Genomic DNA, 27231 nt, shown 5'->3' with positions numbered 1-27231 from the left:
TATCCTTTTTAGGACTACAGTTTGGCGTGATCAGGGGGAAAAGAGCCATAGGCGCGATCAGGCTGGAAATCACTATTGAAGATATGCAATCAAGTGCATAGCTGCATGTGATCGACGCGAAGGCTTCATACATTGTTTTGCTTGGGAGGCCTTGGATATATGAGAATAAAGTAGTTCCATCTACCTACCATCAATGTTTAAAATACTACGAGGGTGAAGTCGAGAAGACTGTAGTTGCTGATGATGATCCATTCACTAAGGCTGAGTCACACTTCGCCGATGCAAAGTTCTACTTGAAGAACCGCATTGTGAAGGAGCTGAAAGCTGATGATGACATGAAAAGCAAGAATAAAGAGCCCTCAACTAAAATAGAAGATGCGACTACTGGTGAAGCCAAAGCTGCTAGTAAGGAGGTACAACCCAACGCGAATAAGTCTTATAGAGGGAATGTTACGTCTTGTGGCAAGAAAGTAAGTCCGGCACTCCAATATATCCCTAAAAGGAAGAAAGTTGAAAGTGAATCATCTAATCGCCAAGCCAACATGCTAAAGGAGTTAACTCTTCCGGTCAAACAAATTGAGGCAGTAAAGTTGTCCTCAATGCCATTTGCAGGGTTTGTAGCCCAAAATCATTTGCAGAATGTGGCACTCCCTACAAAGCGAACAAATGAAGGTTTTGACCCTAACGCTTACAAGCTATTTGCAAAAGCTGGATACAATCCCAATGAGCCGTCAAAGTTAGGGAAGCTCCCATCGGAAGCTGCAAAGAGGCAACCACTTGAAGGTTTGGGATACAAGCAACCGTCACCATTGCGCATCTCAATAAGAACGGCGAGCAATAACTACATCATCGTAGAAGATGAATCAGCCGCTTCTAACAAGCCTTCTGTCTTTGATCGACTTAGAAGATCACCTGTGAAGACCTCCGTGTTTGAAAGATTGGGTCCACTAAAGAAGGGGAACAAGTTTCGGAGAAATTCTCAAAGCATAAGGACACCTGCTTCACCCAAAATCCATGAGATCTCTAAGGATTTCCAAAGTTTGGTTCCTTCTAGAATGAGGCGACAAACAAAACTTGTGGTTTCATGTAAAGAAGTACTGAAGGTAAAACCATATACTGTGGTCTATACTAAGGAACGCGATGAAGACAAAGAGAGTGTAGGTTCTTCGTATCATGTTACTGTACAAGTCGAGAATGGCATTGCATATTCAATGGAAGATAATGCGGAATTGGAGGATGTTTCGCCATGTTATCACATATCCTTCAATAATGGGGACCCTCAAGAAGATGAAGATGCTAAAGATGCTCCACCTGAACTTGAAGAAGGAGTGAAGACGACAGTTGATGCCTTAAGAGAAGTTAACCTTGGCACCGATGAAGAACCAAGACCCACCTACCTAAGTGCTTTACTTGAAGATGACGAAGAGAGCACTTATATTGAATTACTCAAAGAGTTCAGGGATGTATTTGCTTGGAGTTACAAAGAGACGCCTGGCTTGGACCCGAAAGTAGCAGTCCATCACCTTGCAGTCAAAAATGGTGCCCGTCTTGTTAAACAAGCTCAAAGGCATTTTAGGCTGGACTTGGTTCCCTTGATTGAAACAGAAGTTAACAAACTCATCGAAGATGGATTTATTCGTGAAGTTAAGTACCCAACATGGGTTTCAAGTACTGTCCCTGTAAGGAAAAAAAATGGCCAGATTCAAGTGTGCGTTGACTTTAGGGATCTTAACAATGCGTGTCCTAAAGATGAGTTCCCGCTTCCCATTCCAGAACTGATGATCAATGCTACTACTGGGTACGAGGCAATGTCATTTATGGACGGTTCGTCGGGCTATAACCAAATACGCATGGCACCAAAGGATGAAGAGCTTACTGCATTCCGTACCCCAAAGGGTATTTGTTGCTACAAGGTAATGCCTTTTGGGTTGAAGAACGCTGGTGCTACTTACCAAAGGGCTATGCAGAATATTTTCGACGATCTTCTCCATAAGAATGTCGAATGCTATGTTGATGACTTGGTGAAGAAATCAAGAGAGAAGGGCGACCACATGAAAGACTTGAGGATGGTATTTGAATTTCTCCGGAGATACCAACTTAGGATGAATCCATTGAAATGTGCCTTTGGAGTTACTTCTGGAAAGTTCCTTGGTTTCATTGTCCGACATCGAGGGATCGAAATTGATCAAGCCAAAGTGGATGCCATTTTGAAAATGCCTGAGCCTCAAGATATCCATGAATTGAAAGGTCTACAAGGAAAGCTAGCATACCTTAGAATATTCATATCAAACCTGGCTGGGAGGTGCCAACCGTTTAGTCACCTCATGAAAAAAGGTGTTCCTTTCAAGTTGAACCAAGCTTGTAGCAATGCCTTCGAAAGTATCAAAACCTACTTAATGAAGCCTCCAGTTTTAGCAGCTCCTATACTTGGAAAGCCGTTGATACTATACATTGCGGCACAGGAAAGGTCTGTTGGAGCACTGTTGGCCCAAGAAAATAGTGAGGGGAAAGAAAACTCTCTTTACTACTTGAGCAGGATGATGACACCTAACGAGTTGAATTATTCGCCAATTGAAAAGTTGTGCATGGCGCTAGTCTTCTCAATTCAAAAGTTGAAGCACTACTTTCAAGCTCATGTTGTCCGTCTTATTTCTAAAGCAAACCCCATCAAGTTCCTGATGTCAAAACCTATTCTTAGTGACCGACTAGCGAGATAGTACCTCCAATTTCAACAATTCGAGATTTTATACATCCCTCAAAAGGCTGTAAAAGGACAAGCATTGGCAGACTTCTTGGCAGATCATCCGATACCTGATGACTGGGAGCTAACTGATGAACTACCTGATGAGGACGCAATGGTCGTTGAAGTTCAACCTCCATAAAATATGTACTTTGATGGTGCTGCGCATCGTGGGGGTGCCGAGGCTAGCGTAGTATTTGCCAATCCCCAAGGTGAAGTCTTGCCCTACTCCTTCACCTTGACACAACTCTGTTCCAACAATGTTACTGAATATCAAGCATTAATACTTGGGCTTGAAATGGACGTTGATATGAAGAAATTGCAATTACAAGTCTTTGGTGACTCCCAGTTAGTGGTCAATCAGCTTTTGGGTAGTTACGAGGTCAATAAACCTGAACTATGCCCATATCATGATTACGCTAAAAAGTTGATGGGGTGGCTCGGTGATGTGACTATTAAGCATGTGCCAAGGAAAGAAAATAAGAAGGCTGATGCTTTAGTTGCCCTAGCTTCATCATTATCCCTGCCCGACCAAGCGCAAGTTACCGTCTGCCAAAAATGGGTAGTACCGCTGCCAAATGAGGCTGAAGGTGAAGAAAACGAACTCAAGCCTCTTGTTGCTGCTTCTGAAGTTGAGAAAGAAGAATGGCAACAACCCATTATCGACTACTTATGGTATGGGATACTTCCGGAAAATCCGAGGAGGAGGACTGAAATCCGTCGTTGTGCACCTCGCTTCCTTTACTACAAGGATACTCTATACAGAAGGTCGTTCGAGGGAGTACTTTTGTGATGCTTAGGAGAAGAAGAAGCGCTCCAAGCTTTGCAAGAGACACATTCTGGGGTATGTGGGTCATACCAGTCTGGACCAAAGCTCCACTTTCATATAAAAAGGATGGGATATTATTTGCCAACTATGGTAAAAGATTGCTTGGACTACGCCCGAAGATGCAAGGCTTGTCAATTCCATGCAAATTTTATTAATCAACCTCCTGAAGTGTTGCACCCGACTATTGCATCCTGGCCATGTGACGCTTGGGGATTGGATATAGTTGGACCACTGCCAAAGTCCTCTGGTGGCCACCTATACATCTTGGCTGCAACTGACTACTCCTCAAAATGGGCTGAAGTTGTTTCTCTTAAAGAGGTAAAGAAGGAAAATGTTGCAAGTTTCATCCGAGTAAACATCATCTATCACTTTGGCATTCCCCTTACATAATAACGGATAATGGCAAGCCGTTCGACAATAGGTTGATGAATAAGATTTTTGAGCTCTTTGGCTTTAAGCAACGTAACTCTTCGATGTACAATGTTGCCGCCAATGGTCTAGCTGAGGCATTCAACAAGACTCTATGCAACTTGTTAAAGAAAGTCGTCTCAAAATCCAAACGAGATTGGAATGATCGTATGGAAGAAGCTCTATGGGCATATAGGACGACTCACCGCACGCCGACACAGGCGACTCCTTATTCACTTGTTTATGGAGTTGAAGTCGTCTTGCCACTTGAGCTCCAAATACCTTCGTTACGACTGGCTATTAAAGAAGGGATCACTGATGAACAAAATGCTCGACTTCGGTTAGCAGAGTTGGAAGCTCTTGATGAAAAGAGATTGGAAGCTCAATAGAGTCTTGAATGTTATCAAGCTCGATTATCTCGCGCCTTCAATAAAAGAGTTCGCCCGAGATCCTTTCAAGTAAGAGATCAAGTCCATGCCGTACAAAGACCCATAGTTACTTCCCATAAACCTGTAGGGAAGTTCACTTCAAAATGGATGGGCCATATGTCGTACAAGAAGCTTACTTAAGTGAGGCTTACAAGCTGGTTGATGTAGATGGTATAAGGATCGGCCCTATCAATGGCAAGTTTTTGAAGAAGTATTATCCTTGAAGTTGCAACGATCCTCGATGTACGAGCCTAAACTGCAAGTCATGACGCTCCTTGATGCACAAGCCTAAACTGCATATTGCAACACTCCTGGCCCGTAAGAGTATAAACTGTGTACGGCCCAAAAAAAAGGTCTGCTAGGTTGAAAATCTCGAAAGAGGCGGCCTAGGCAAAAGTTAGGATGTAAAAAAAAAAATATCTACCCAGTCTGAACTATGGTATGACTTGATCCTCTTCACCGAGGTACGTAGATAGCTTAGAGTTTCATTCTAAGTTCAGTCGCATAAGTTCAAAAGATACATATTGCCCCAATTATTGTTCGAATGAAGTATGAAGGAATGTAAGATCAAGCTGAAATGCCATCCTCCTACTGAACTTTGACCTCATTTGATTTAAAGAGGGCAACCCTTCATGGTAAATTGATATCTTCAATGGGCCGATTTTAGGAGGATGTAAAGTATTTGCATTGAAGTCCATGGATTCTCTATGTCTTCAGGTTAGCCAAACCTTCAAGTTTGTTGGTCTCCAAGTCCGCCCTCTACCTTATAAAAAAGGGGTAGACAAAAGAGACATCAAAAGGAAACACAAGTATAAGGAAAGGATTGCCTGGCACAACGTCTCAAATTCGGTGAGACTTGAAGTCAAGATATTTGTGAGAATATGACTCTTAAATTTCGATTGATGGCAGGTAAGACATCTTCCGATCTTGAGGCTTCCATTCCAAAATATGAATTTTGGGTGAGACTGTGCAAATCTGGAATTGATAGCGTGGTGTAATATAAAGTTGATTTCAAAATATTATCTAGGACGATTCTGAAGTTGTTTGATTGAAATTTTGGGTATATCCTAGATCGTGAAATCTAGTTTTCAAGAAATCAAACGGTTTGTAATTTCGACATTCTTACACCAAGTTATGATTTTTTTTTGTGAGACAGCGCAAATCTGGGATTGGTAGCGTGGTGCAATATAAAGTTGATTTTAAAATATTATTTGGGACGATTCTGAAGTTGTTTGATTTAGAATTTTGGATATGCTCTAGATCTTGAAGTCTAGTTTTATTGAAATCAAACGGTTTGCAGTTTCGATATTTTTACACCGAGATATGAATTTTTTTGGTGAGACTGCACAAATCTGAAATTTTCAACGTGGTGGAATCTAAAGTTAGTTTCAAAATATTATTTGGGGCGATTCTGAATTTTGGATATATTTTAGATATTGAAGTCTAATTTTCGAAAACTCAAATGGTTCATTATTTGGACTCTCCCACGACAAGATATGAATCTTTCGGTACAAGTGCGTAAAGCAGAAAATTATGCAACTAAGATAAATGTCGGGTAATGTAAAGCAAACGAGAAGCGATCTTATTTAAGACGAAATAACTATCCACTAGGTCAACGTAATATAAATATAAAAGGGAAGATAATGCTAACAGCCTAATCTAAACAAAATTTGTAGTTGATCAATTCTTGACAGCTAATCTCCAGGTTCTTCTTCTTCTCCTCCAAATTGGCCGAATCATCAACTGTCAACAAATTTACGTTGTCATATGAAGAGACCTTAGTCTCGGCAGTTGAAATTTTTTCCTGAATCTCTTCAACCTCCTTTTGAGTCGCTTCTATAACACCTTCGAGGTTCTCCCTCTCTTGTTGTAATGTTTGTAACTTCTTCACGACTCTCTTCAACTTTTTTTCACTAGAGGAAACTTTCTTGACTTTCTCACTTGCTTCAAGTTTGAACGATTTGAGACGCTCTTTAGCTTTGGAAATCAGCTCTAGCTTCTCATTTTCACTCGTCTTATCAGCCATATTGGATCGCTCTTGGTCATATAATGCGACAAGTTCAAAAAGAGAATTTAGTAAACCTTCTAATGGAGAAAAATCCAGAATATTCGTCTTCTTCATATCCTCGAAAATCTCAATGATTTGCTCCCTATAAGATGAGAGCAATTCCGGACGAGTTTTGGAGAGCCTATTGCAAATATCCTCCCAAAGTCCTAAGATGAATTCCTTTTTGCAATTGAAAACAATGCTTTTTCCTTCAAATATAGATACCGCCGTATTTGTCATTGGTGAAATGCGAGTTATCTCATTTAGAGTTTGTCTTTTTAGGGATTCGTCATGAGGAAAAGATGATGCCTTTGAAGATGACTTCACTTTACACATAGGCCCTCCAATAGATTCATCACTCACTTGCGACTTGTCGCATGGGGATACCATCGGATGCCCAATGGTGTTTAACTACATAAAGAAAAGGCAAAAAAAGTAAGTAATTTATAGCGAAGCTACTCATGAAAAAAAGAAGGAAAAAGGGCGAGGTGATTGTATTTTACCTCTTTGTTACAAGTTGTATGCATTTTTGAGGGACTATCAACACTTTGAACCTCTACGATCTCTACTGGGTTAGGCCGTTTCCTTTTCCAATTTTGATCTTCATTGGTACTCTATCTTGTATCTTGAGGAACACACGTGTTAAATGGAAAAACTGGAGGGTGTTTTTCTATAGCTGTTGAAGTGCACACCACTTCTTTCAAAGCTGCCTTTGAGGATTTAAGCTTCCTTTTTTTTTATGTTGCATAACTACTTTTGGGATTGGAGTTGGTGTTTTTTTAAATTTTGGGAGCGTCTTTCCAACACCTTGATCTTCCCCTCCTAAAGAAGTTGTAGACTTTAGCCCAACATTGTCTACCAAAGCTTGTAAGTTATTCTCGAGAAACTTCCCATACGCTTTCTCCCACCAAGACATATAATTAGTGGAGAAAGGCTTCTCCATAGGATCTCCCATTGGGGGAAAAACTGCACGTGACATAGATTGATACAGTATGCAAATCCTCCAATGTCTGATTCCTTCATCTAGAGAGGTGTCAGGATATCGTTCTTCAAGAAACCGGGGACGTTTTGGTAAAATCCAAATTGACGACCAAACCGATGTGGGATATATGGATCGATGGTGAATGAGTTACCATACCTCAAAGGGAGGTAATTAAAACATAAGCTCATGAAGTAATTTGACTCCAACTCTTGAGGGTCATCGTTATCCACGTAATAATAAGGACGGGAATTGGTTAACATTGTTGGTGTCCAAACTATATTCTCTCCATCGTGGATGTGTTTTATTCCATTCTTCTCGTCAAAGTACCTTGCAGCCCCCTCTCCTGAGTATGCCACCATCAAAGGGACAGACGGACCCTTAGCAAGTGGATAGTGGGTTTTGAAGTAATGTGCAAGCCAGCCATAAACATAATGAAGGGAAAAGAAACTTTGACCTGATCAAGTTGGGAAGAACGCAAAATCTTATTCAAACCATGATAAATACTCGCCAAATCTGGGACTACAAGGCTAATCTTTCGCCCGCCTGCCATCATGTTTGCCATCGTAAATGTCTCAGGACGAATGGAATTTTCTACCTTGGGAAACACAAAGGCACATAGCCAAATTGATAAGAATGCCGCTACATATGTTTCATCTTTCTTGTTAGACCTCACCCTAAGCTTGGAGAATATAGTTTCTTGATCACTCGACCACCTCGTCGTCTCGGGAATAACTCCGTTAGGATTATGTATTGACTTTAGGCGTGCGGATTTCTTTTACTTTCGTAGTGGGGCAGGTCTATTTATTAAAGTTTTTTTATACCAAAAACTTGTCCACTTGCTGAAGGAGACCTTTTGGGTAGCACCTGTACCTTCCTTAAGATGATGAAATGCAGCAAATAAATACTCGCAAGATCGAGAAATAAATCTAATTTGTTTTTCATCCAAACCAATGAGCACTCTTGTCTTAGGTACCGCTTCTTCGTACGGAGAACCCGCAATGGGAAAACCCCCAAGGATATGTAAGTCCCAAAGAGATATAGATAGCTCCCCAGCTGATGTAAGAAGTGTGTTCTTCTTGGGGCACCAAGCCTCACAAAATACTTTCAAAATGTTAGAGTTTCGATCATAAGTGAAAACTGAGGCATAGACAGCATCGTAAATCTTTATTGTACTCAGAGTTTGTTGGCTTCCACCAAGTACGTCTTCATCCCATTCCCAATATCGTGGGATATGACGATACTTGCCCTCGATTGTTGTTGTGTTTCCCCAATGTACTTCGCCTTGAATTATGTGACTCCCTAAGTTTGGAAGGGTGCTAGCAATATTTACATGGCGATGGATTGGCGCTTGGAGAGACCACATCTTGGATAATGGATTAGAAATCGATTTGTGCTCCAAGGTCCAGTTTTCTACATAAAGGGAGTTCCTTAGAGGAGGCCATGAGGCTGCATATCGGCCAGCTTGTGAGGTGTGAACCAAAAGCTTTATTTGTTCTATTCCATCTTCAGTCTCGATGATGAGATATCTAAGTTTGGAGGAAGGTGAAGTATAGTCCCTGAAATTTGCCATCTCTTTGTGCTAAAAAAAGAAAGAAAGAAAAGAGGGGTCATCAAAGTCCAAATCAAGAATATTAGAATGGGTACAAAGGTCTAAATGGATGAAATTCTCTCCGGTAGTCGGGCCACATTGAGAGTAATATCTCCGGTAGTCGGGCCAGTTTGAGAGTAATCTCTCCGGTAGTCGGGCCATTTTGAGAATAATCTCTCTGGTAGTCGGGCCACATTGAGAGTAATCTCTCCGGTAGTCGGGCCATTTTGCAAGTAATCTCTCCGGTAGTCGGGCCACATTGAAAGTAATCTCTCCGGTAGTCGGGCCATTTTGAGAGTAATCTCTCCGGTAGTCGAGCCTCATTGAGAGTAATCTCTCCGGTAGTCGGGCCATTTTGTGAGTAATCTCTCTAGTAGTCGGGCCACATTAAGAGTAATCTCTCCGGTAGTCGGGCCATGAAATTAATCCCTCCGATATTTGGGCAGGGATGAGTATTCATCCCCTCACACCCCAAGATTGTCTTCTTCATGCGTGGATCATCTTGTTGAACAAGAAAAAATCCTTCTCGTTTGACCTACAAAAAAATGATAAAAGAAAAAAAAGCAAAAAAAAAGAAGAAAAAGAAATTACCTCAAATACTAGCACTTTCCGATCATTAAAGAAACGAACTCAAGAGCAGCTTGAAGATGCCGATAGCTGATTGATACTCAAAATATATGAGAATATGGGGTTTATATAGATTCTTCAAAGTGGATGTGGGAAAATAAATGCCGATGTGGGATGGTTGTAATCAAACTCCAAAAAGAATTCATATTGTAAGAATGATTCTCCTATTTGGGCAACGTTACTGTGAGGCGGTGATTTATTTACGCCATGCCAAGCAAAGCTATCAAAGCTATTATACTGTCAATGGGATTCTAGTATACTAATCCGAGGTGCACACGACTCATGTAAAAGTAGGTGCACATAACTTTGACTCTTTAGACTTTGCTAGAAATTAATCCATAAGTGCTTCATATTTAGTATATGGAATTAATGAATGAGATATATACTCTAAATGGATACTAGAAGGCCCAAAATTCAGCACAGTGTGTGATTTGCTTGACTTGGCATGGATTACAATGCAATTTCAATTGGAAAGAAAGTGATAGTCAAAGGACATGCATGTCCAACTTCAATGGGCAAATGAAACCATTTTGTTGTATTCCTGAATTAAAATGCTACTTTAGAAGTAAAACTTAATAAATTGAACGGCCCAATCGTCCTAAGCTTTGAAGACGATTCGAGTTTGTGAAAAAAATGATATTTTTATCCAAGCTACCAGCAAATGGAAATATGTCTAAATTAGTTCGTACTTCTAGACGGGATTCGGTTTCAACGAGTCTACACCTCGACAAGTCTTGAAGTAGGGGGCATTTGTAGGCATATAAAAATTTTTGAATTTAAATTCAATAAGTAATTTGGATTATATTTTAAATTCAAGATATATTGGTCCAAATAAATATTATGGGCTAATATAATTGACCTAATTATATAAGTCCAATAAATATGGATTAAATAAATAAGTCTTAATCCATTGGGCTATTTATTTAATCCATTGGGCTAGCCCATTCAAATTGGGTTAAAGTGATGAGCCCACTTCATTAAACCCAAGATGTTATCTTTCTAGAGGCCCAGTTTGGTGTCACGTGTCAAATGACGTGGCGGACCAAGTCAAGCGGAAGAGCCAATAGGATCACGTCACGTGTCAAAATGACAAGGCATGCCCAGTCACACTGAAAGGCCAATAAAATCGCGCCACGTGTGCAAGTGATATGTTCTGGCCAATCAAATGCGGCCATGCCACACTTCAATTTGATTGGTCGGAAAGAGTTTGTTCTTATCACAACTCTTCCCTCCCACAAAAGGGAACCAGAAGCTATAACAAGAAGCAAGAGAGAGCTCGTGGATCAAACACCACAAATTTCTCTACAAGTTTCAAGCTTCAAGCAATCAAGTTCAAGTTCAAGAAATCAAGTTCAAGTTCAAGAACGAAGAACAAATCAAGTATTCAAGATCAAGAACGAAGTCAAATCAAATACAAGAAGTTCAAGATCAAGGCTACTTGTTCGTGATAAAATTCGTGGCAACAATCAAAGTGTTCGTGACGGATAAATCAAATTCAACAAATTCAAGATAAAGCTCAAAGACCCTTTAATTTATACAAGAAAAGTAGAATCAGAGGAATCATAGAGATTGTAACGCTCAAATATTCGAAATAAAATACTACGATTGTTGCAATATCTTCGGTCTTGATTTTATTTTCTCGAAGCAAATTTATTGTCTACACTATCACAGGAATAAGAGCTATGATTGTAGACTTGAGTTGCTTGAGGAACTTGCCATTGTGAAAAAATTCTATAACTGCCTCTGTGATCTCCTGCCCCACTATAGGCCAAGCAACCTTATAGAAACCACTCCCAAAGTCATATGGTCCTGGGCTCTTGTTACTGTCAATATGGAGCACCGCCTCTTTAACTTCCTTATCCACAACTGGCATTAGCAACTCCACATGTTGAGCAGATGACAAAGTGGGCCCATTTTTTAGAATGCTAGTAAAATCTTGGACTCTAGAGGTAGACTTCCTTCCTAATAATTCAGAATAGTAATCCACAAACAAGTTTGCAATAGTCCCTGGATCAGTTTGCCATGTGCCTGTGTCATCCTTAAGTTGCATTGTGGCTTGTTTCAGCTTCCTATGCTTTATAATTGAGTAGAAATATTGTATGTTATCATCTCCTAGCTTAATCCACGTAGATTTACTTCTTTGTTGTAGATACATTTTTGCCAAATATGAAGACTGTTTGAATTTCTGATAACCCAAGAATTCAGCCTGTTGAACCTCTTTATTTGAGGGATCCCTTTGAAGTTTCAACTGACTTTGCTTAAGCAACTTCCTATCTTCTTCTGCTTCTCTCACAATATCATGAGAATAGTATGACTTCAGAACCTTCAGCTTCTTCTTAAGTAGCTTCAACTTCTTCACTACTTGATACATTTTGCATCCCTCAATACTGTCAGCCCACTCTTCTCTTACGATTATATTAAGTTATGGATGTTAAGCCCGCATGTTACAGAATTGAAATGATTTTTTGAACTCAATTCTCTCTTTTACCAGTGATACTTTTGCAGGACAGTGGTCATTGATTCCTTTTGGGAGAAATATGACCCGACATGCTGGCATTACATCTAGCCACTCCTCATTTATGAACACTCAATCAATCTTTGAGAATATCCTTTGTTCTTCATGTTTGTCATTCCAAGAGTACCTATTGCCTTGTGCTGGTAACTCCAATAAGCCACATTCTACTACACAGTTGTGGAAATCTTTCACTTCTGCCCAAGTCACAGGGTTTCTTCCTATTATGTCTTCTGTTTTAAGGATTGAGTTAAAATCCCCTAAAACCATCCAAGGCCTTGTACATCTCCTGCTATGAGATACTAACTTATCCCACAGGTCCTTCCTCTCTTCTCTAGTATTTAATGCATAGACATAACACAATTCAAATGTCATTTGAAGAGGAATGTGATGAACTTCACACTTGATTACTTGAGCTAACATACTCATAAGAATGACCTTGTAGTAATCAGGTCTCCAAGTAATCCAAATTCTACCATTATAATGGTACTCAAGGTTTGTAAGGTACTTCCATCCCACAAACATGTTATTTGCTAGCTTCTCAATTCTGTTAATTTTTATTTTGGTTTCTAATAGACCAACCAACCTCACTCGTTCCTCATTGCAAAGGAGTTTAACCTCTTTTTGCTTATTAGGAATATGAATCCCCTAACATTCCAACTTAACATATTAACGATCCCTAAGGGGATGATTTTTTTAGCCTCCCTTATTTATGTTACTCCCTCCTTTTTTGTAATGTTGACCTCTTTACTGTGCAGGACTTGAAAAGAATTTGAGTTCTCAACTTGTTGCAGCTTTTGTTATGGTTTTCCTACTTTCAATGGGGTCTGCCAGCTTGTAATATCCCTTGCTTTTACTTCCCTGATTGTCTCACCACCATTTGCTCTCTATAATCATCAGTTCTGATACTTGTTTCCTCCTTACTTTGTTCAAAGTTCACCGGAATTTGTTCATTGCTCTTATTATTTTTGGGTTCTGTTTGTGCCACATTGTTCATCTCCTTATGTTGTTCTGCATTTTCCATTGCTAGTTTCTTCTTGATCCTACAAACTTCCTCTGCATGCCTATATATAGAGCAATAACTGCACAAAATTGGCTTCCAGTCATAGATGACTTTTTGTTTGATTAACTTGCTTCTTTCATTCCGAGAGAGAACTACATCTGGCCGTTTTGCATTCATTCCTACCTCAACTAGCAACCTTGCAAAATTCATTTCATTCCTCTTTTCTATATTTTGGTCCACCATAATATGTTTTCCTACTAAGCTGCCTATCTTGCTCGAACCTTTCTTATTCCAATATTTGAAGTCCAGTCCAGGAAACTTAATCCAAAATGGAACTGTTAGCAATTCCTCTCTGCTGAATCCAAATTCAGGTGTCCAAGTCTTTACAATGAATGGTTTCATGTCAAAATGGCAAAGCAACATGGTATTCACTACATATTTATTTAGTACTAGCTTACACTTCTCAAATTACAATATATATTTCATTGTATACCAAAGAGGATGAACACACATGTTGTCGGGGTAAAATCGAAGTTTCTCTACCTTGGACTACCATGTTGCATATCAAAATGCTCCTCCTCTTGCACATTAAACAAGTTTTACAATTAACATTAACTGTCATGTCAATTGTGATATATATACACCAAAAAAAAATGTGATATATATGACAATTCTGATTTATAAGTAGCATTCGACAACATCGATTTAATTATAAGTCGCATTGGGTAATAGCGATTCGAATTTGTCAATTGATATTTATAAGTCGCATTTGGTAATTGCATGCATAAGTCGCCCAATTTTGATATACAGTCCATTTAGGCCGCTCAATTTTTTTCGCTCGCTTACATTGTTACTCCCTCTGTTCCAGTTTATGTGAACCTATTTCCTTTTTGGTCTGTTCCAAAAAGAATGAACCCTTTCTAAATTTGGTAACAATTTAGCTTAAACTTACAATTCTACCCTTAATGAGAAGCTTTTATAACCACACAAATACTCTGGGTCCCTTTTTGACTAGTTTAGGACCACAAATTCTAAAACTCTTCATTTTTTCTTAAGCTCCATGCTCAGCCAAACAGGTTCAAATAAATTGGAACGGATGGGGTATATTTTATTAATTGCTCAGAAAAGTGAATAAGGAATATGTGAAAGCCATGATTACCTTAATGAGTAACTGAAGTTTTGAACTCCCTGCAACATAAGGTATTTATAGCTACGAAATCTCAGCTATGAATTTAAAAATCGTGGCTAATACCGAACAATAGCCACAAGAATTAGAATTTCCTGGATATTTACAAATTCGTAAAATTTGCTAGCCACGAAATTAAATTCGAAAAGCTAATTCCTTATTTTTGCTATAATTGCTAACAATCGTAGCAATAATTGCCTAAATAGCTATAAATTTATTGCTACAATAAATTGCGTAGCTAATTCATACACTTTAACCACGCATTAAAAGTTATTGTAGCAATAGTAACCTTTTAGCCACAATAAATTATTTAAATAAAATATTATAGCTAAATAAATACATTTGCTTTAAATTATAAAAAATTGTGGCAATAGGTAAATGATCTAGCCACAGATTTATTGCTATGACAAAATTATTGTATTGTTAGTTTTTGCTATAAACTGAAAGTTATTGTAGCAAAAGTAACTTTTAACCATAATAAATTATTTAAAATACAATATTATAGCTAGATAAATATTTTTGCTTCAAGTTCTAAAACATAACGACAATAATTGGCTTAATAGCTATAATTATTTTTTAATACAGACTGGTCTAGCCACAAATTTATAGCACTGATAAAATTTCGTAGCCAATCATTAGCTTTTGCCACAAGCTGAAACATTCTATAGTAATAATAACCTTAAAGGCCTATGAAATTATTCGAAACAAAATCTTGTAGCTAATAATGAGTATTTTTGCTTCAAACTAGAAAGAAAATAAAAATAGTTGGCTTAAAAAAATGAAAATAGTTGCCATGACAAAAATAATGAATATTTTTGCTCGATTATGAAAATCATGACAAGAGTTGTCTAACAATATTAGGTAACAAAATTGTGGACAATGGCTATTTAAACATTCTGCCCAGGCATTCAAATCCTTCTTCGCGAATGCGGTCAAAGCCTCGCGTTCGTGAAGCACAAACCTAAGTTGACCAAATTTTCCTCCTTCGCAAACGCGTGTGACCCCTCGCGAACGCGATGCCTCCAGACTCCAACCTTCGCGAACGTCGCTCCCCTTCTCGCGAAGGCAATGCTCAATGGCCCAGCCCTACACGAACGCGGGACCTCCCTCGCGAACGCGAAGGCCAAACCTTCAGCCTCACCTGCTAACCCTTCGCGAAGGCGAGGCTCCACTCGCGAACGCGAAGGCCAATTGTCTGCAACACCCAACAGCAGATTTCTGCAACTTTCTAAAACATGAAATGGTCCGATTGACCACCTGAAACTCACTTGAGGCCCCTGGGACCTCAACCAAACATGCCAACATAACCCATAATATCATTAAAACTTGTTTCAATGCTCGAAATGCTCAAAACAACATCAAAACACCAAATTCGCATCGGATTCAAGTCTAAGAATTCCAAAATCTTCTAAATTACGCTTTTGATAAAAAAAAAAGTTTACCAAACTATGTCTGAATGACCTGAAATTTTGCACACACATCCCAAATGACAACACGGAACTACTGCAACTCCCGGAATTCCATTCCGACCCTTATATCAAAATCTCACCTATCAACCGGAAAACGCCAAAATTTCAATTTCGCCAATTCGAACCTAAATCTTCTCCGAACCTCCAAAACATATTCCGATCACGCTCCTAAGTCCCAAATAACCTCCCGAAGCTATCCGAACCATCGGAACTCACATCCGAGCCCTTTAACACATAAGTCAACATCTGGTTGACTTTTCCAACTTAAGCTTCCACAAAGGAGACTAAGTGTCTCAAACCTTAACAAAACGTCTCCGAACCCGAGCCAACCAATTCGATCACACATAAAACCGATAAACAAAGCAATAAGAAGCAAAAATGGGGAAAACGGAGCGGTAACTCATGAAACGACAGGCGGATCGTTACAATTACAATAATATAAAATATGAGTTTGATCGAACTCATATTTTATATTATTGCAATGTGCATGTCATATACTCTATTACTTTTAAATAAGTTTACCTTTTTATTTCAAAAAAGTATTCATATTGAGGACTTTAATTGTTGTAGGATATTTATGTATATGGTCCTTAATAATTTTTACATCACTTAATATATATATATATATATATATATATATATATATATATATATATATATATATATATATATATATATATAAGAAGTCATTTTTAAATAAGCGCTCATATATTAAAGAGCTTTGTTGAGGGAGGTTTGGTGCATTTAGTTTTAATAAATGACCAAAGGCTCTAATTATATACAAGAAACATATTTAATACTACAAGAAAATAATAAAAATCTTAATGAAAATTGATATTACGTAGCTGCATAATCACGGATTTACAATGAATTTATGGTTTCATCATTGAATTTTTATATTGAAATAATAAGTTTTACAATTAATAATAAAATTTATTGCTAATTTTTGCCCCCATATATGATGACAAATTAAATTTAAAAGCAGGATTTTTATCTTAACATTATTGTTTGTATTGACTTTATATAATTTTTTATATCTAGTTACACTAAGATATCAAGTCCATACAAAAGTTAATTATACTGTTATTCTGGTTAAATTAGTATTAGTTGTAAGTTCTAATTTTATTAAAAATATTGAATTACATATAATTAATGTGTGAATAACTAATTATTGAGAATTAAACAAATTAATATATTTAGTCTAGACGATAAAATACATTATGATAAGGTTTTTACAATCTTAATAAATATCATAAATCAAATTATACGTTGAATCATAAAATAAAATTTTAATATCATTCTTATGCATGAAAGAGATCTTGTCTTTCTTGTGAGTATTATTTTTATTTAAGAATAATTATATATTTTCACTATTATTATGCTTATTTTTGAGATTTATTTGTAATTAAAAAAGTTACATATTTTCTCTATTTTTAAGTTTATTTCTATAAAACAAATTAAGAACTTAATATGACTCATATAGGGGTGTATAATAATTTATTTTTTAGTATTAAATGTCATGATTCATATTAAACAAAGTATTACTTTAAAGTTTCAAAACTAATTTAAATAAGTATATAATTATAGTTAGTTCGTCTTAAATATATTATATATTAGATTTAAACAATTATGTGCTTGTACTTGATTACTAGTTATATTCAATTTAGATGAGTATAAAAGTTATTGATTTAGTAATATAATGCTATTTTAATAACTTAGTAATTATCATAAACCTAACTTAACACTAAAAATTAAGTAGCAAATATTATTGAATTATGAACATATAACAAAACTAACAATATCTTATAAGATGAAAAATCTATAAAGAAAATGTATTTAAGAATATTTTTATTTTACTTAAATGTAATATATTTATTCTTTTGTTTATATGTAATTTTCTTACTTTTATTTGAATTTATGGCATTTGAATTTTTTTATTGTATCTATGGTATTAATATTAAGAAGTAAATAAAGCAAAATATATAAGAAGGGGGACGACTCCTAATAAACCTCCAAACCTAAATCTAAACTTCTCCTCTAGGCCGCCACTCTCCCTTTCCGTTTTCTAATTTCTCTCTTCCACACTGGTCGCAGTTACTTAAAGCCGCGAGAAAAACAAAGAGTAGTAAGAGGGTATCCCCACTACTTCTCATTTATGGACAAAATTTTTACCGTGTTGGTTTGTCTCTTAAATCGTAGAGTTTTCTGATTTCCTTACAACTGTTTGAGTTTGGGATTTTAAGTTCAATTTTACGAGTTATTCCAGCAATTTGATAGATATTATGTATTTTGTTTTATAAGTAGTAAGTGCGATTTTAAAGATTTGATAGGTTTTGTGCCTTACACCTAATTGACTTGGATTTCTTCTTCAATTGTTTGTTTTTAATCTCTTCTAGTATCAAAGTGCCTTTGAGAAATTTCAATCTCTTCTATTATCAAAGTGTAAGTTTTACTTCTTTTTTCTTCATCTCCTTAAGTTTTATGATATTTATTTAAATGCTTTTTCTTTTGTCTTCTGTGTTGAAAAAAAGTTTAGATTTTTTTTCACTTGATTCATGGCTAAGTTTTTTCTTTTTTCATAATTTATTAATTTTTTTAATTACTAAACGTAATTGCATCTAATTCGGTATATATTTTGATAATTCAAATAGTATAAGTTTCTCACAAGATCATATTATTTCATTATTTCAGTATAGTGATAATGAAGAGTGCTTCATATATTCTTGGATGCATGAAGATCAAGGGTGCGATGAGGATGGCAACATGAATCATCAAGCAAACACTTACATTCATTTAATGTGAAATTCTGTACATTATTTCTGATCTCTATTACAATCAAGCCTCACATTGGCTAGTTCTTTTATTCAAATTTTAGTTATTGTAGAAGACTTATCTACTGCATATGCTATTAATTGATTAGTACAAATGTGTATTTTGAAATTCATTTTGTAAATTTTTTTAAATACCAATTTGTGCAGAATAAATTATTTCTCAAGCTTAATATGTTATTAATTTTAATATATTATGTACGACCACAGAATAATTGGAAAATTTTAGAAAAAAATCAAATAGCTAAGAAACAGAGGATTTGTGAGAGAAACTTTTGTTCACTATAATAAATTAAAATTTTTGTCAAAAAATTAAAATATAGTAAAATAATCTAACCACGAATTTTTTGTATGATTTGTAGCCATGGAACTTTTAGTGCGTAGCTAAACAAAAATATTTTTGCACGGACGACCCTATGAAAGCAGTTACATATCTAAATTTTCGTGGCAAATAAATTTAAATCTTTTGCCACGCTATAACACTTTGTGGCTACCATATAAAGACAGCTACAGATTTATTTTTCGTGGCAAGAGTATAAAATCATTTGCTATAAATGTATTTGTCGTGGCAAAAGTATGAAATTATTTCTATATATATATGGCTACAATACTAAATTTTTGTAGCAGTAAGTATTAATCCTTAGCCACGGACCATGTAAAGTTTGTAGCTAACTTTTAGCTACGTTACATTTTGCTACGAATGCTACAGAAAACAATATTGTAGCTAAAGTGTTTAGCCACAAAAATTTTCATAATTAGCTACGTTCTGTTTTGTAGCTATAAATGTATTATATTGTAATGACTTCTCATCAAATTTAATTTGTACCTATTAATTAACAGCTATTAGTCAGATTACTTGGGAAAAGTGATAAATAATTTGTTACAAATTACAATAGAGGAAAATATACAAATTTTGGAAACTTTACAGCTTTAGTTTGGAAAAAAAACCTAGCTTGTAACTCAAGAAACACGTAATCATACGTACAATTCATACTAATATATAAGTAAAGCAATATCAGTAAGTTACCAAAACAAAAACAAAAACCAGGTTATTACTTACTATTGAGAGCAAGAGAAAAATTGATTCAATGGCGGCGATTACCGATCATCCAATAATATGGACGAGAGGCAAAACCATCGGAAGAGGCAGTTTTGGTATCGTCACTTTAGCAACGACAACAGACTTCTCCATTGATATTCCATCGACAATCGCAGTAAAATCTGCCCTGTTTTCGCGTTCAAAATCGTTACAGAAAGAGAGAGATTTACTACACGAGTTTCAAGATTGTGATCATGTTATTCGATGTTTCGGAGCTGATGTTACTGAAGAAGATGGGAAGATATTGTACAACATGTTGCTCGAGTACGCGTCTGGTGGAAGTTTAGCCGATCGGATTGGTCAAAATTCAAGGCAAGGGTTGCAAGATTTCGAGGTAAAACAGTACGCGAAATCGATTCTATTGGGGCTTAGTCATATTCATGGAAGAGGTTTCGTTCACCGTGACATTAAACCAGATAACATTCTTCTTGTTGGTACGGAGAAAGCTGCCAAGATTGCTGATTTCGGGTCCGCGAAGAAGGTTGGAGGAGTAAAGAGTCAGAAAAAAAAGCACGGACTCAAAGGAACACCTATGTACATGGCGCCAGAATCAGTTCTTGATAACGAGTACGGACCTGAAGCCGATATTTGGGCTTTCGGGTGCACTGTCTTTGAGATGGTTACAGGGAAGACAGTGTGGGATTGCAGTGAAGCTGACAACGTTGTTTATCTATTGTGCAAAATTGGAATGGGATCACCGAATTTGCAGAACAAAAGATTGTCAAAAGTGGCGGAAGCTTTTCTGAGAAAGTGTCTTGTTAAGGAGTCGAGATCGCGATGGACTGCTGATATGTTATTGAAGCATCCATTTCTTTCATCTGATGATAATGTTGTTGTTCGTGAGCAGAAGCAGACAAGGAAAAAGGAACTCAACCCACTTTTGTTTATTCGGTATCTGTGTCGGTGAAAGTGATCCTTTGGTTGACAATTTCTGCAATAGTACGGAGATGGATAAGCTAAAACCAATGAAGCTGTTGGATTGCAGATCCAACAAAAGAAGAAAGCTACTAGAAGGATGCTGATTATCAATTTTGATTAGAATGAGTATACAAATGTAAAGAATTGTACTGATGTATAGAACTACGTTCGGGCTTGATCCCCATGGGAGATTGAATTAGTTAGGGATACGTAGGCAGCCTGTGAGAAAAAAAAGATGATCAGGTGCAGCCCTTTGTATTAAACAAAAATAATTTTGTGTTTATATTTTCTGTAGTATTGAACAATCTACACAAAAAGGCAGATTTTTGCATGTAATTTTAGTTAACAGCCATGAGTACATTCTCATTTCAACATATCTTGCATATTTATATGTTGCATTTTGTATTTCTTAGATCATGATATATAGAAAGAGATCCTCTTTTGCACCGACTAGATTCTGTTTTTAATGTATGTAAAGTTATGTTATATTCTTTTATTTCATGGAATAAAAGAATATATTAGAGTAAGAACAAATAACATAACAAGCCTCATTTGTACGTAAAATTAAACACAATGTTTGCTAAAGGGCGGGCATGCTCGACTAAAAGAAGAGGAAAGCTTCTTCACTTTTGGCACGGGCACACACTCCACGATCTCTGGGTCGCCGAGGTTCCTTTTCTTCCGCCTCTTAAGATCTGCTATCTCTATGATTTGATCCTTCGCATTCTTTCTTCGTACAACAAAAGTTTAGGTTTTGCTAAGTTAATTTAGTATTTGATTCCTAAAAGAGCTATTGTAACTAAGGTAGTAAAAGGAGGCCTAATTACTAAATTGCTATCCAAAGCAATTGACATGATCTTTTTTTGTTTTTGTTTTGGTAATTAAAGGATTTTTATTAATCACCAAGTGAATCATTACAAAACCACACCTGACTTCAAACTCAGTCAGATGTCTCTATACTCTAACTATCTCTCTGTATATCAGTTAAAGTTCTCACCTAACTTTTTAACTATTCAGTCAACTAACGCTAACCACTATTCCAATTTTATCCCATCACAGTAGTTATTACAAACTACATCTGCTGCCAAAGTTAACCATCGTGGTAGAATTGATGATGGGTAGCGAGCACAGTTGATTTAAAAAAGAAAAGAAAAAGGACAGCCCGATACACAAGGCATTCCATGCTCACAGCGGGTGAAATCTTAGCAGATTTGTTTAAGTGGGTGAGAGTATAAAATATAATGTTGTGAATATTCAAAAGGACCAACAATCATTAAGTGGCAGCAAGATATTAGGAATTTTTGGAAGTAAACATTTCTAATGACAACACAAAATATAGAAAAATATCACAGTCCTGCACGGATAAATATCTTTCTCAAGCCGTAAAGGCAGTAGGGGTGACGATGGCAGAACGAATTGGATATGAAAATTACGGTTTAAAATTTTTAATTTTTGGATTGAAGAATGACAATCCAAATAATCTCGAATTGGATCGGATGTTTTAAGTTTGGTTTCGGATTAATCGTTTGGATATTTTGAATTTTCGAATTTAAGTCTATATAATTAAGTTGAGATATTTCTTCTTCTTACAAAATTGAATATCCAAATAAAGTATTCATGTAAATTGCCTAAAAAGTTTATCATTCTCACTGCAATCATTCAAATAAAGTTTTCAAGTAATGAAATCATCATCAAGAAATGCAATAGATATATTAATAAGGCCGATAAGAAGTAGTAATAGTAAGGCCATGTCCAAATAGAAAATGTTCTGACATTAGTTTAGTAATTAGTATTGAATATGTGAGATAATATTTAATGGTTGGGGAGTTGGACTTATTATATTGTATATGGATAATGGATTAAATATAAAGTATATCCAAAAATCTCTATTACCAAATCCAACATACAATCCGAAATCCAAAATTTTAAAAACTAAATCTGTAATCAGAAGAATTAAACTAACACTCCGAAAAAATTGGATTTTGGTTTAGATTTTAGGTTTGCCCAGACAATTTCCACCCCTAAAAGGTAGAATCAAATTACTGTCCATCGATTGAAGCTGTGTGAAAATCGTGTTACCCCCTCTAACTCTGTGTGAAAAATCAAATTCCTTCTCAATTTTTCAACTATAGACTTTTCTTCCCCTTCCATTCTAAGATATTTATTGAATTTTCTCTTTATATTACCAACCACTATTAGAAATCAGGTGATTTTTGTCCAAGGTTTTCCCACCGAAGTCGGTCGGAAATAAAAGTATTTGGTCGTAAAAGTCAACAAAAATTGCCTGACAGCAAAAAAATAAAATTTTCGACCGATTGGTCAAATATTTGGTCATACTTTAAATTATGTACAAAAATAATTATTTATCAAAAATTTACCAAATTTCCGACCGAATTCGGTCGGAAAGTTTGAATTTTTTGTTTCCCGCACAAAACAAAAATTATATATATTTAATTAACCAATAGAAATAATTATAATTCAATATTTCCGACTGAATTCGGTCGGAAAACGCTTTTATACAAATTAAAATATAAATTTAATAATATTTGTGTGGATAAATAATAAAGAGATTTTAAATAAATATTATTTAATACTTATATCTATACACTATACTATACAATGCTATATATACATCTTAATATAGTATTATATTCGATATAATATAGCTTATATATATAAGCTATATTTAATATACTATACTATACTATACTATACTATACTATACTATACTATACTATACTATACTATATAGACATCTTAATATAGCTAATGTTATATCGAATATAACTTATATACTATATGTCACGACCCGGATTTCCCACCCTCGGGAATCGTGATGGCGCCTACTAGTGAAAGCTAGGCAACCCAACCATTTGGATTATTTACCTTTTTTCCATTTTTAATCCTTTAACCATTAATGGCCAACGTTATATAAATAGCGGAAATAAAAGCAGAAATGTACAGTTAAGGATGGGAGGGGAAACATGCTGCGGGGACATCAAATAATAACAGAAGAACAACAAGTAAATACAAGGATCACCACATTTCAATTGAAGATAGGAAGGGGGAATCATGCTGCAGGGTACAACAAGTATCAATAGAAAACCAACAGTTAAATGTAGAAAAACCATAACTCAGTTATCAATAAAAATCAGGAAATCAAAGACAAGTGCACGACATCACCCTTCGTGCTTTAACACTCTCTCATAAATAACATCCACGGCATCACCCTTCGTGCTTTAACACTCTCTCACAAATATCATGCACGACATCACCCTTCGTGCTTTAAACTCTTCCTCGCCCAAGAAATAATCACAAAGCAATTTGGGCAAAGGAATCATTAACATCACAGTAAAATCAAGTAACAACAGAAAATCAGTAAATAAACGTAAAGAACACCATAACTCAATTATCAGCATGAATCAAGAAAATCAAATAAGTGCACGGCATCACCCTTCGTGCTTTTACTCTCGTCCTCACCATAAGAATCAATATAGTCTGCACGACATCACCCTTCGTGCTTTTACTCTCGTCCTCATCATAAAATCAATATAATCAGCACGGAATTGTACATCGTGCGGCACGACATCATCCTTCGTGCTTTTACACTCTTCCTCACAAAATCATACACGACATCACCCTTCGTGCTTTAATACTCTCTCACCAAAATAATGCACGGCATCACCCTTCGTGCTTTAACACTCTTCCTCACCCAAAACAATGCGCGGCATCACCCTTCGTGCTTTAACACTCTTCCTCACCCACACAATAATCACAAGATATAAGGGCAAGGAAATAAATGGAATCACAAAAAAATCCCAGCAAAGGAATAATAGTACAACAACCAAATCCTGGCAAGGGAACAATATCAAAAAAAACATCAACATCCCGGCAAGGGAGATAACATTAAAAGTAACAACATCCCGACAAGGGAGACAATTATGGTCATCACTTGTTTTAGAAATAAATTTTGTGTTTCGAGGCCTTAAAAACCTCTTTTTGCATCACCTCGATGATAAAATTTTCCTTTTAATGAATTTAAGTTGACTTTAATCAACATTTTAGGTAAACGGATCCGGACCCATAATTTGACGGTCCTGGAGGGTCCGTAGGAAAATATGGGACTTGGGCGTATGCCTGGAATCGAATTCTGAGGTCCTAAGCCAGAGAAATGAATTTTTAAAGAAAATTATTTTCTGGGAAATATGTGAGCTTTTAGAAATGGAAAATGTTTGAACGTTGTTGGTATCGGGCACGTATTTTGGTTTCGGATCCCGGTACAGGTCTTATATGTGGTTTAAGTCGAGCCTGTGAAATTTGGTAAGAAATGGAAGTCGTTTGATTTGATTCGGACTTGTAGTTGTGAAAATTGATACTTAGAAAGTTTTAAGGTTTTTCTTAGTTTTCTTTGCTAAATTCATTGTTAAAGATGTTATTTTAGCAATTGGATCATACAGATAAGTTCATATGATGTTTTTGAGTTAGTATGCATATTTGGTTTGCCGAGGGATCGGGTGAGTTTCAGATAGGTTTTAAACTTAGAAAAAAGTTGTAGGTTTTCAGTTTCTGGTGTTCTGGAACTTTGTTCTTCGCGTTCGCGGAAGGACTCTCGCAAACGCGGAGGGTAAGTCAGGCTGAAGGAAGTTTTCTTCTATGCAAATGAGAGAAACAGGTCGCGAACGCGAAGCTTTGGGGGGTGCTACCCTTCGCGAACGCGGACCTGCTATCGTGAACGCGAAGGTCTTTGGGCCTGGGCAGAGGGAAGGGGATTTTGTTCTACGCGAACGCGGCCACTAGCCCGCGAACGTAAAGGCTCGAGGAATTAAAGCTCCGCGAACGCGAGCCACTATACGCGAATGTGAAGGCTAATTGGCCTGAGCCTTCGCGAATGCGACAGGGCCATCGCGAACGCGATGAAGGCCTGCCCAGTGATTTTAAAACAGAAGCAAAAACAGGCAGAACCCATTTACTTCATATTTTTGAAATTTGGGAGCATTAAGGTGATATTCAAAGAACAATTTCTTCCCCAAAACATTGGTATATGATTCTAAACCTTTCTCTTTCGATTTCCCATTGCATTTCATCAATTTTTATCTTAAAATCTAGGGTTTTCATGGTAGAAATTAGGAATTTGGGTAGAGTTAGGGCTTTTTGATTAGTTGGGATTTAGACCTCATTTTGGGGTCGGATTTAATAGCATATTTGGGCTCGTGGGTGAATGAGGGATCGGGTATTGGTCCGAACCTCGAGTAGTGACCAAGCGGGCCAGGGGTCAATTTTTGACTTTTTGGGGGAAAATGATAGAAAACCTATAATTAAGCATTGGGTATGAATTCTTTAGCATTTATTGATGTTGTGAAATCAATTTGTACTAGATACGAGTTATTTGGAGGCGAATTTTAAAGAAAAAGCGGTGTTTGAGGCTTGAGTTGGCCATGGAAGTTCGAGGTAAGTGTTTGGTCTAACCTTAGCTTGAGGGATTAGGAGTCGAGTCCTATTTTCTATGTGTTATTTGTTGAGTACAACGTATAGGCATGGTGACAAGTATCTATACGTTGGTGTCAGTCATGCCGATGAGTCTTAAATTGAAATCGCTGTGTTTTTAATAAGTACTACAAATTGATTCTCTGTGCTGGACAAGAGTTATGATTAATCTCGTGAAAATTGCTTATGGTTGAATATTTGTTCTAGACGATGTTTCTGTTGTGAAGTTAAATGTTGAAACAAGTTTGGTTATATCTGATTTCCTTGCCGGGATGTATTCACTTCTTACAGTCGATTCGCTTGCCGTGATATTGTTGTTTCCTTATTGTTCCCTTGCCGGGACTCTTTTGTGACTGGTGTTAAATTGTATATATTGGGATCGGGTTGCACGCCGTAGCAATACTATATTTGGATCGGGTTGTATGCCGCAACAATACTATATTTGGATCGGGTTGCACGCCGCAACAATACTATATTTGGATCGGGTTGCACGTTGCAACAATACTATATTTGGATCGGGTTGCACGCCGCAACAATACTATATTTGGATCAGGTTGCACGCCGCAACAATATTATATTTGGATTGGGTTGCACGCCACAACAGTGTTTATGTATATGATTTGGATCGCGTTGCGTGCCGCAACATTAAAGGATAAAGGTGGTTATTGATTTGTTACAGTTTCCTTATTCTTTCGGCTGCGAATTTTAAATAGTTCTTTATGCTTTTCTCCTGAGCTACTGTTGGTAAATGATATTCCCCCGTAGTATGTTTCCCCCCTCCCATTCTTAACTATACATTTCTGCTTTATTTTCCACTGTATGTGATTTAATTGCACAGGTTTATTTGGTAGTCTGGTCCTAGCCTCGTCACTACTTCGCCGAGGTTAGGCTAGGCACTTACCAACACATGGGGTCGGTTGTGCTGATACTACACTCTGCACTGTGTAAAGATCCAGGAGCAGCAACTTTTGGACCTTAGCTTTGGTGGCTGCCTTCAGTCCATACGAAGATCCAAGGTAGTCCTGCAGGCTTCCGCGGGCCCTGGAGTCTCCCTCTATCTTTTCTTCATGTTTCACTTACACA

The 27231-nt window shown here is 36.7% G+C and overlaps 4 protein-coding genes across 4 annotated transcripts; 3 read left to right on the top strand and 1 right to left on the bottom strand.

Annotated features, from left to right (window-relative positions):
• Positions 1 to 101: 101 nt before the first annotated feature.
• On the top strand, positions 102 to 2717 carry LOC138884666 (uncharacterized; the record flags this gene model as incomplete). The annotated part of the gene is made up of 3 exons (XM_070165678.1): positions 102 to 1248; positions 1342 to 1913; positions 2580 to 2717. Coding segments are annotated over 3 exons (1857 nt in total), but the record flags the coding sequence as incomplete, so codon positions are not given.
• Positions 2718 to 2885: 168 nt separating this feature from the next.
• LOC138884664 (uncharacterized) lies at positions 2886 to 3533 on the top strand. The gene has a single exon (XM_070165677.1). The coding sequence runs from the start codon at positions 2886 to 2888 to the stop codon at positions 3531 to 3533; it is 648 nt and encodes a 215-aa protein (XP_070021778.1).
• Positions 3534 to 12236: 8703 nt separating this feature from the next.
• LOC138884663 (uncharacterized) lies at positions 12237 to 13587 on the bottom strand. Its single transcript, XM_070165676.1, has 2 exons — positions 13036 to 13587; positions 12237 to 12809 (listed from the first exon to the last, which is right to left on the bottom strand). Exons 1-2 carry the CDS (start codon positions 13585 to 13587, stop codon positions 12237 to 12239), a joined length of 1125 nt encoding a protein of 374 aa, XP_070021777.1.
• A 6136-nt stretch (positions 13588 to 19723) lies between these two features.
• On the top strand, positions 19724 to 20803 carry LOC104247249 (mitogen-activated protein kinase kinase kinase 20-like). Its single transcript, XM_070165680.1, has 2 exons — positions 19724 to 20619; positions 20663 to 20803. Exons 1-2 carry the CDS (start codon positions 19736 to 19738, stop codon positions 20766 to 20768), a joined length of 990 nt encoding a protein of 329 aa, XP_070021781.1. The 5' UTR covers positions 19724 to 19735; the 3' UTR covers positions 20769 to 20803.
• Positions 20804 to 27231: the final 6428 nt, after the last annotated feature.

The sequence above is a fragment of the Nicotiana sylvestris genome, unplaced genomic scaffold, assembly GCF_000393655.2.
Source record: "Nicotiana sylvestris unplaced genomic scaffold, ASM39365v2 Un00027, whole genome shotgun sequence".
NCBI classification, from domain to species: Eukaryota; Viridiplantae; Streptophyta; class Magnoliopsida; order Solanales; family Solanaceae; genus Nicotiana; species Nicotiana sylvestris.
The sequence above is the reverse complement of the archived record's forward strand: the minus strand, read 5'-3'. Positions and strand labels throughout refer to the sequence as shown.

Coding starts and splice junctions, on each gene's coding strand:
- LOC138884664 (XM_070165677.1), top strand. CDS start 2,886: ATGTACTTTGATGGTGCTGCGCATCGTGGGGGTGCCGAGGCTAGCGTA.
- LOC138884663 (XM_070165676.1), bottom strand. CDS start 13,587: ATGTTGCTTTGCCATTTTGACATGAAACCATTCATTGTAAAGACTTGG. Junction 12,810..13,035: donor ATTATAGAGAGCAAATGGTG/GTGAGACAATCA, acceptor TTGGAATGTTAG/GGGATTCATATTCCTAATAA.
- LOC104247249 (XM_070165680.1), top strand. CDS start 19,736: ATGGCGGCGATTACCGATCATCCAATAATATGGACGAGAGGCAAAACC. Junction 20,620..20,662: donor ACAAGGAAAAAGGAACTCAA/CCCACTTTTGTT, acceptor TGAAAGTGATCC/TTTGGTTGACAATTTCTGCA.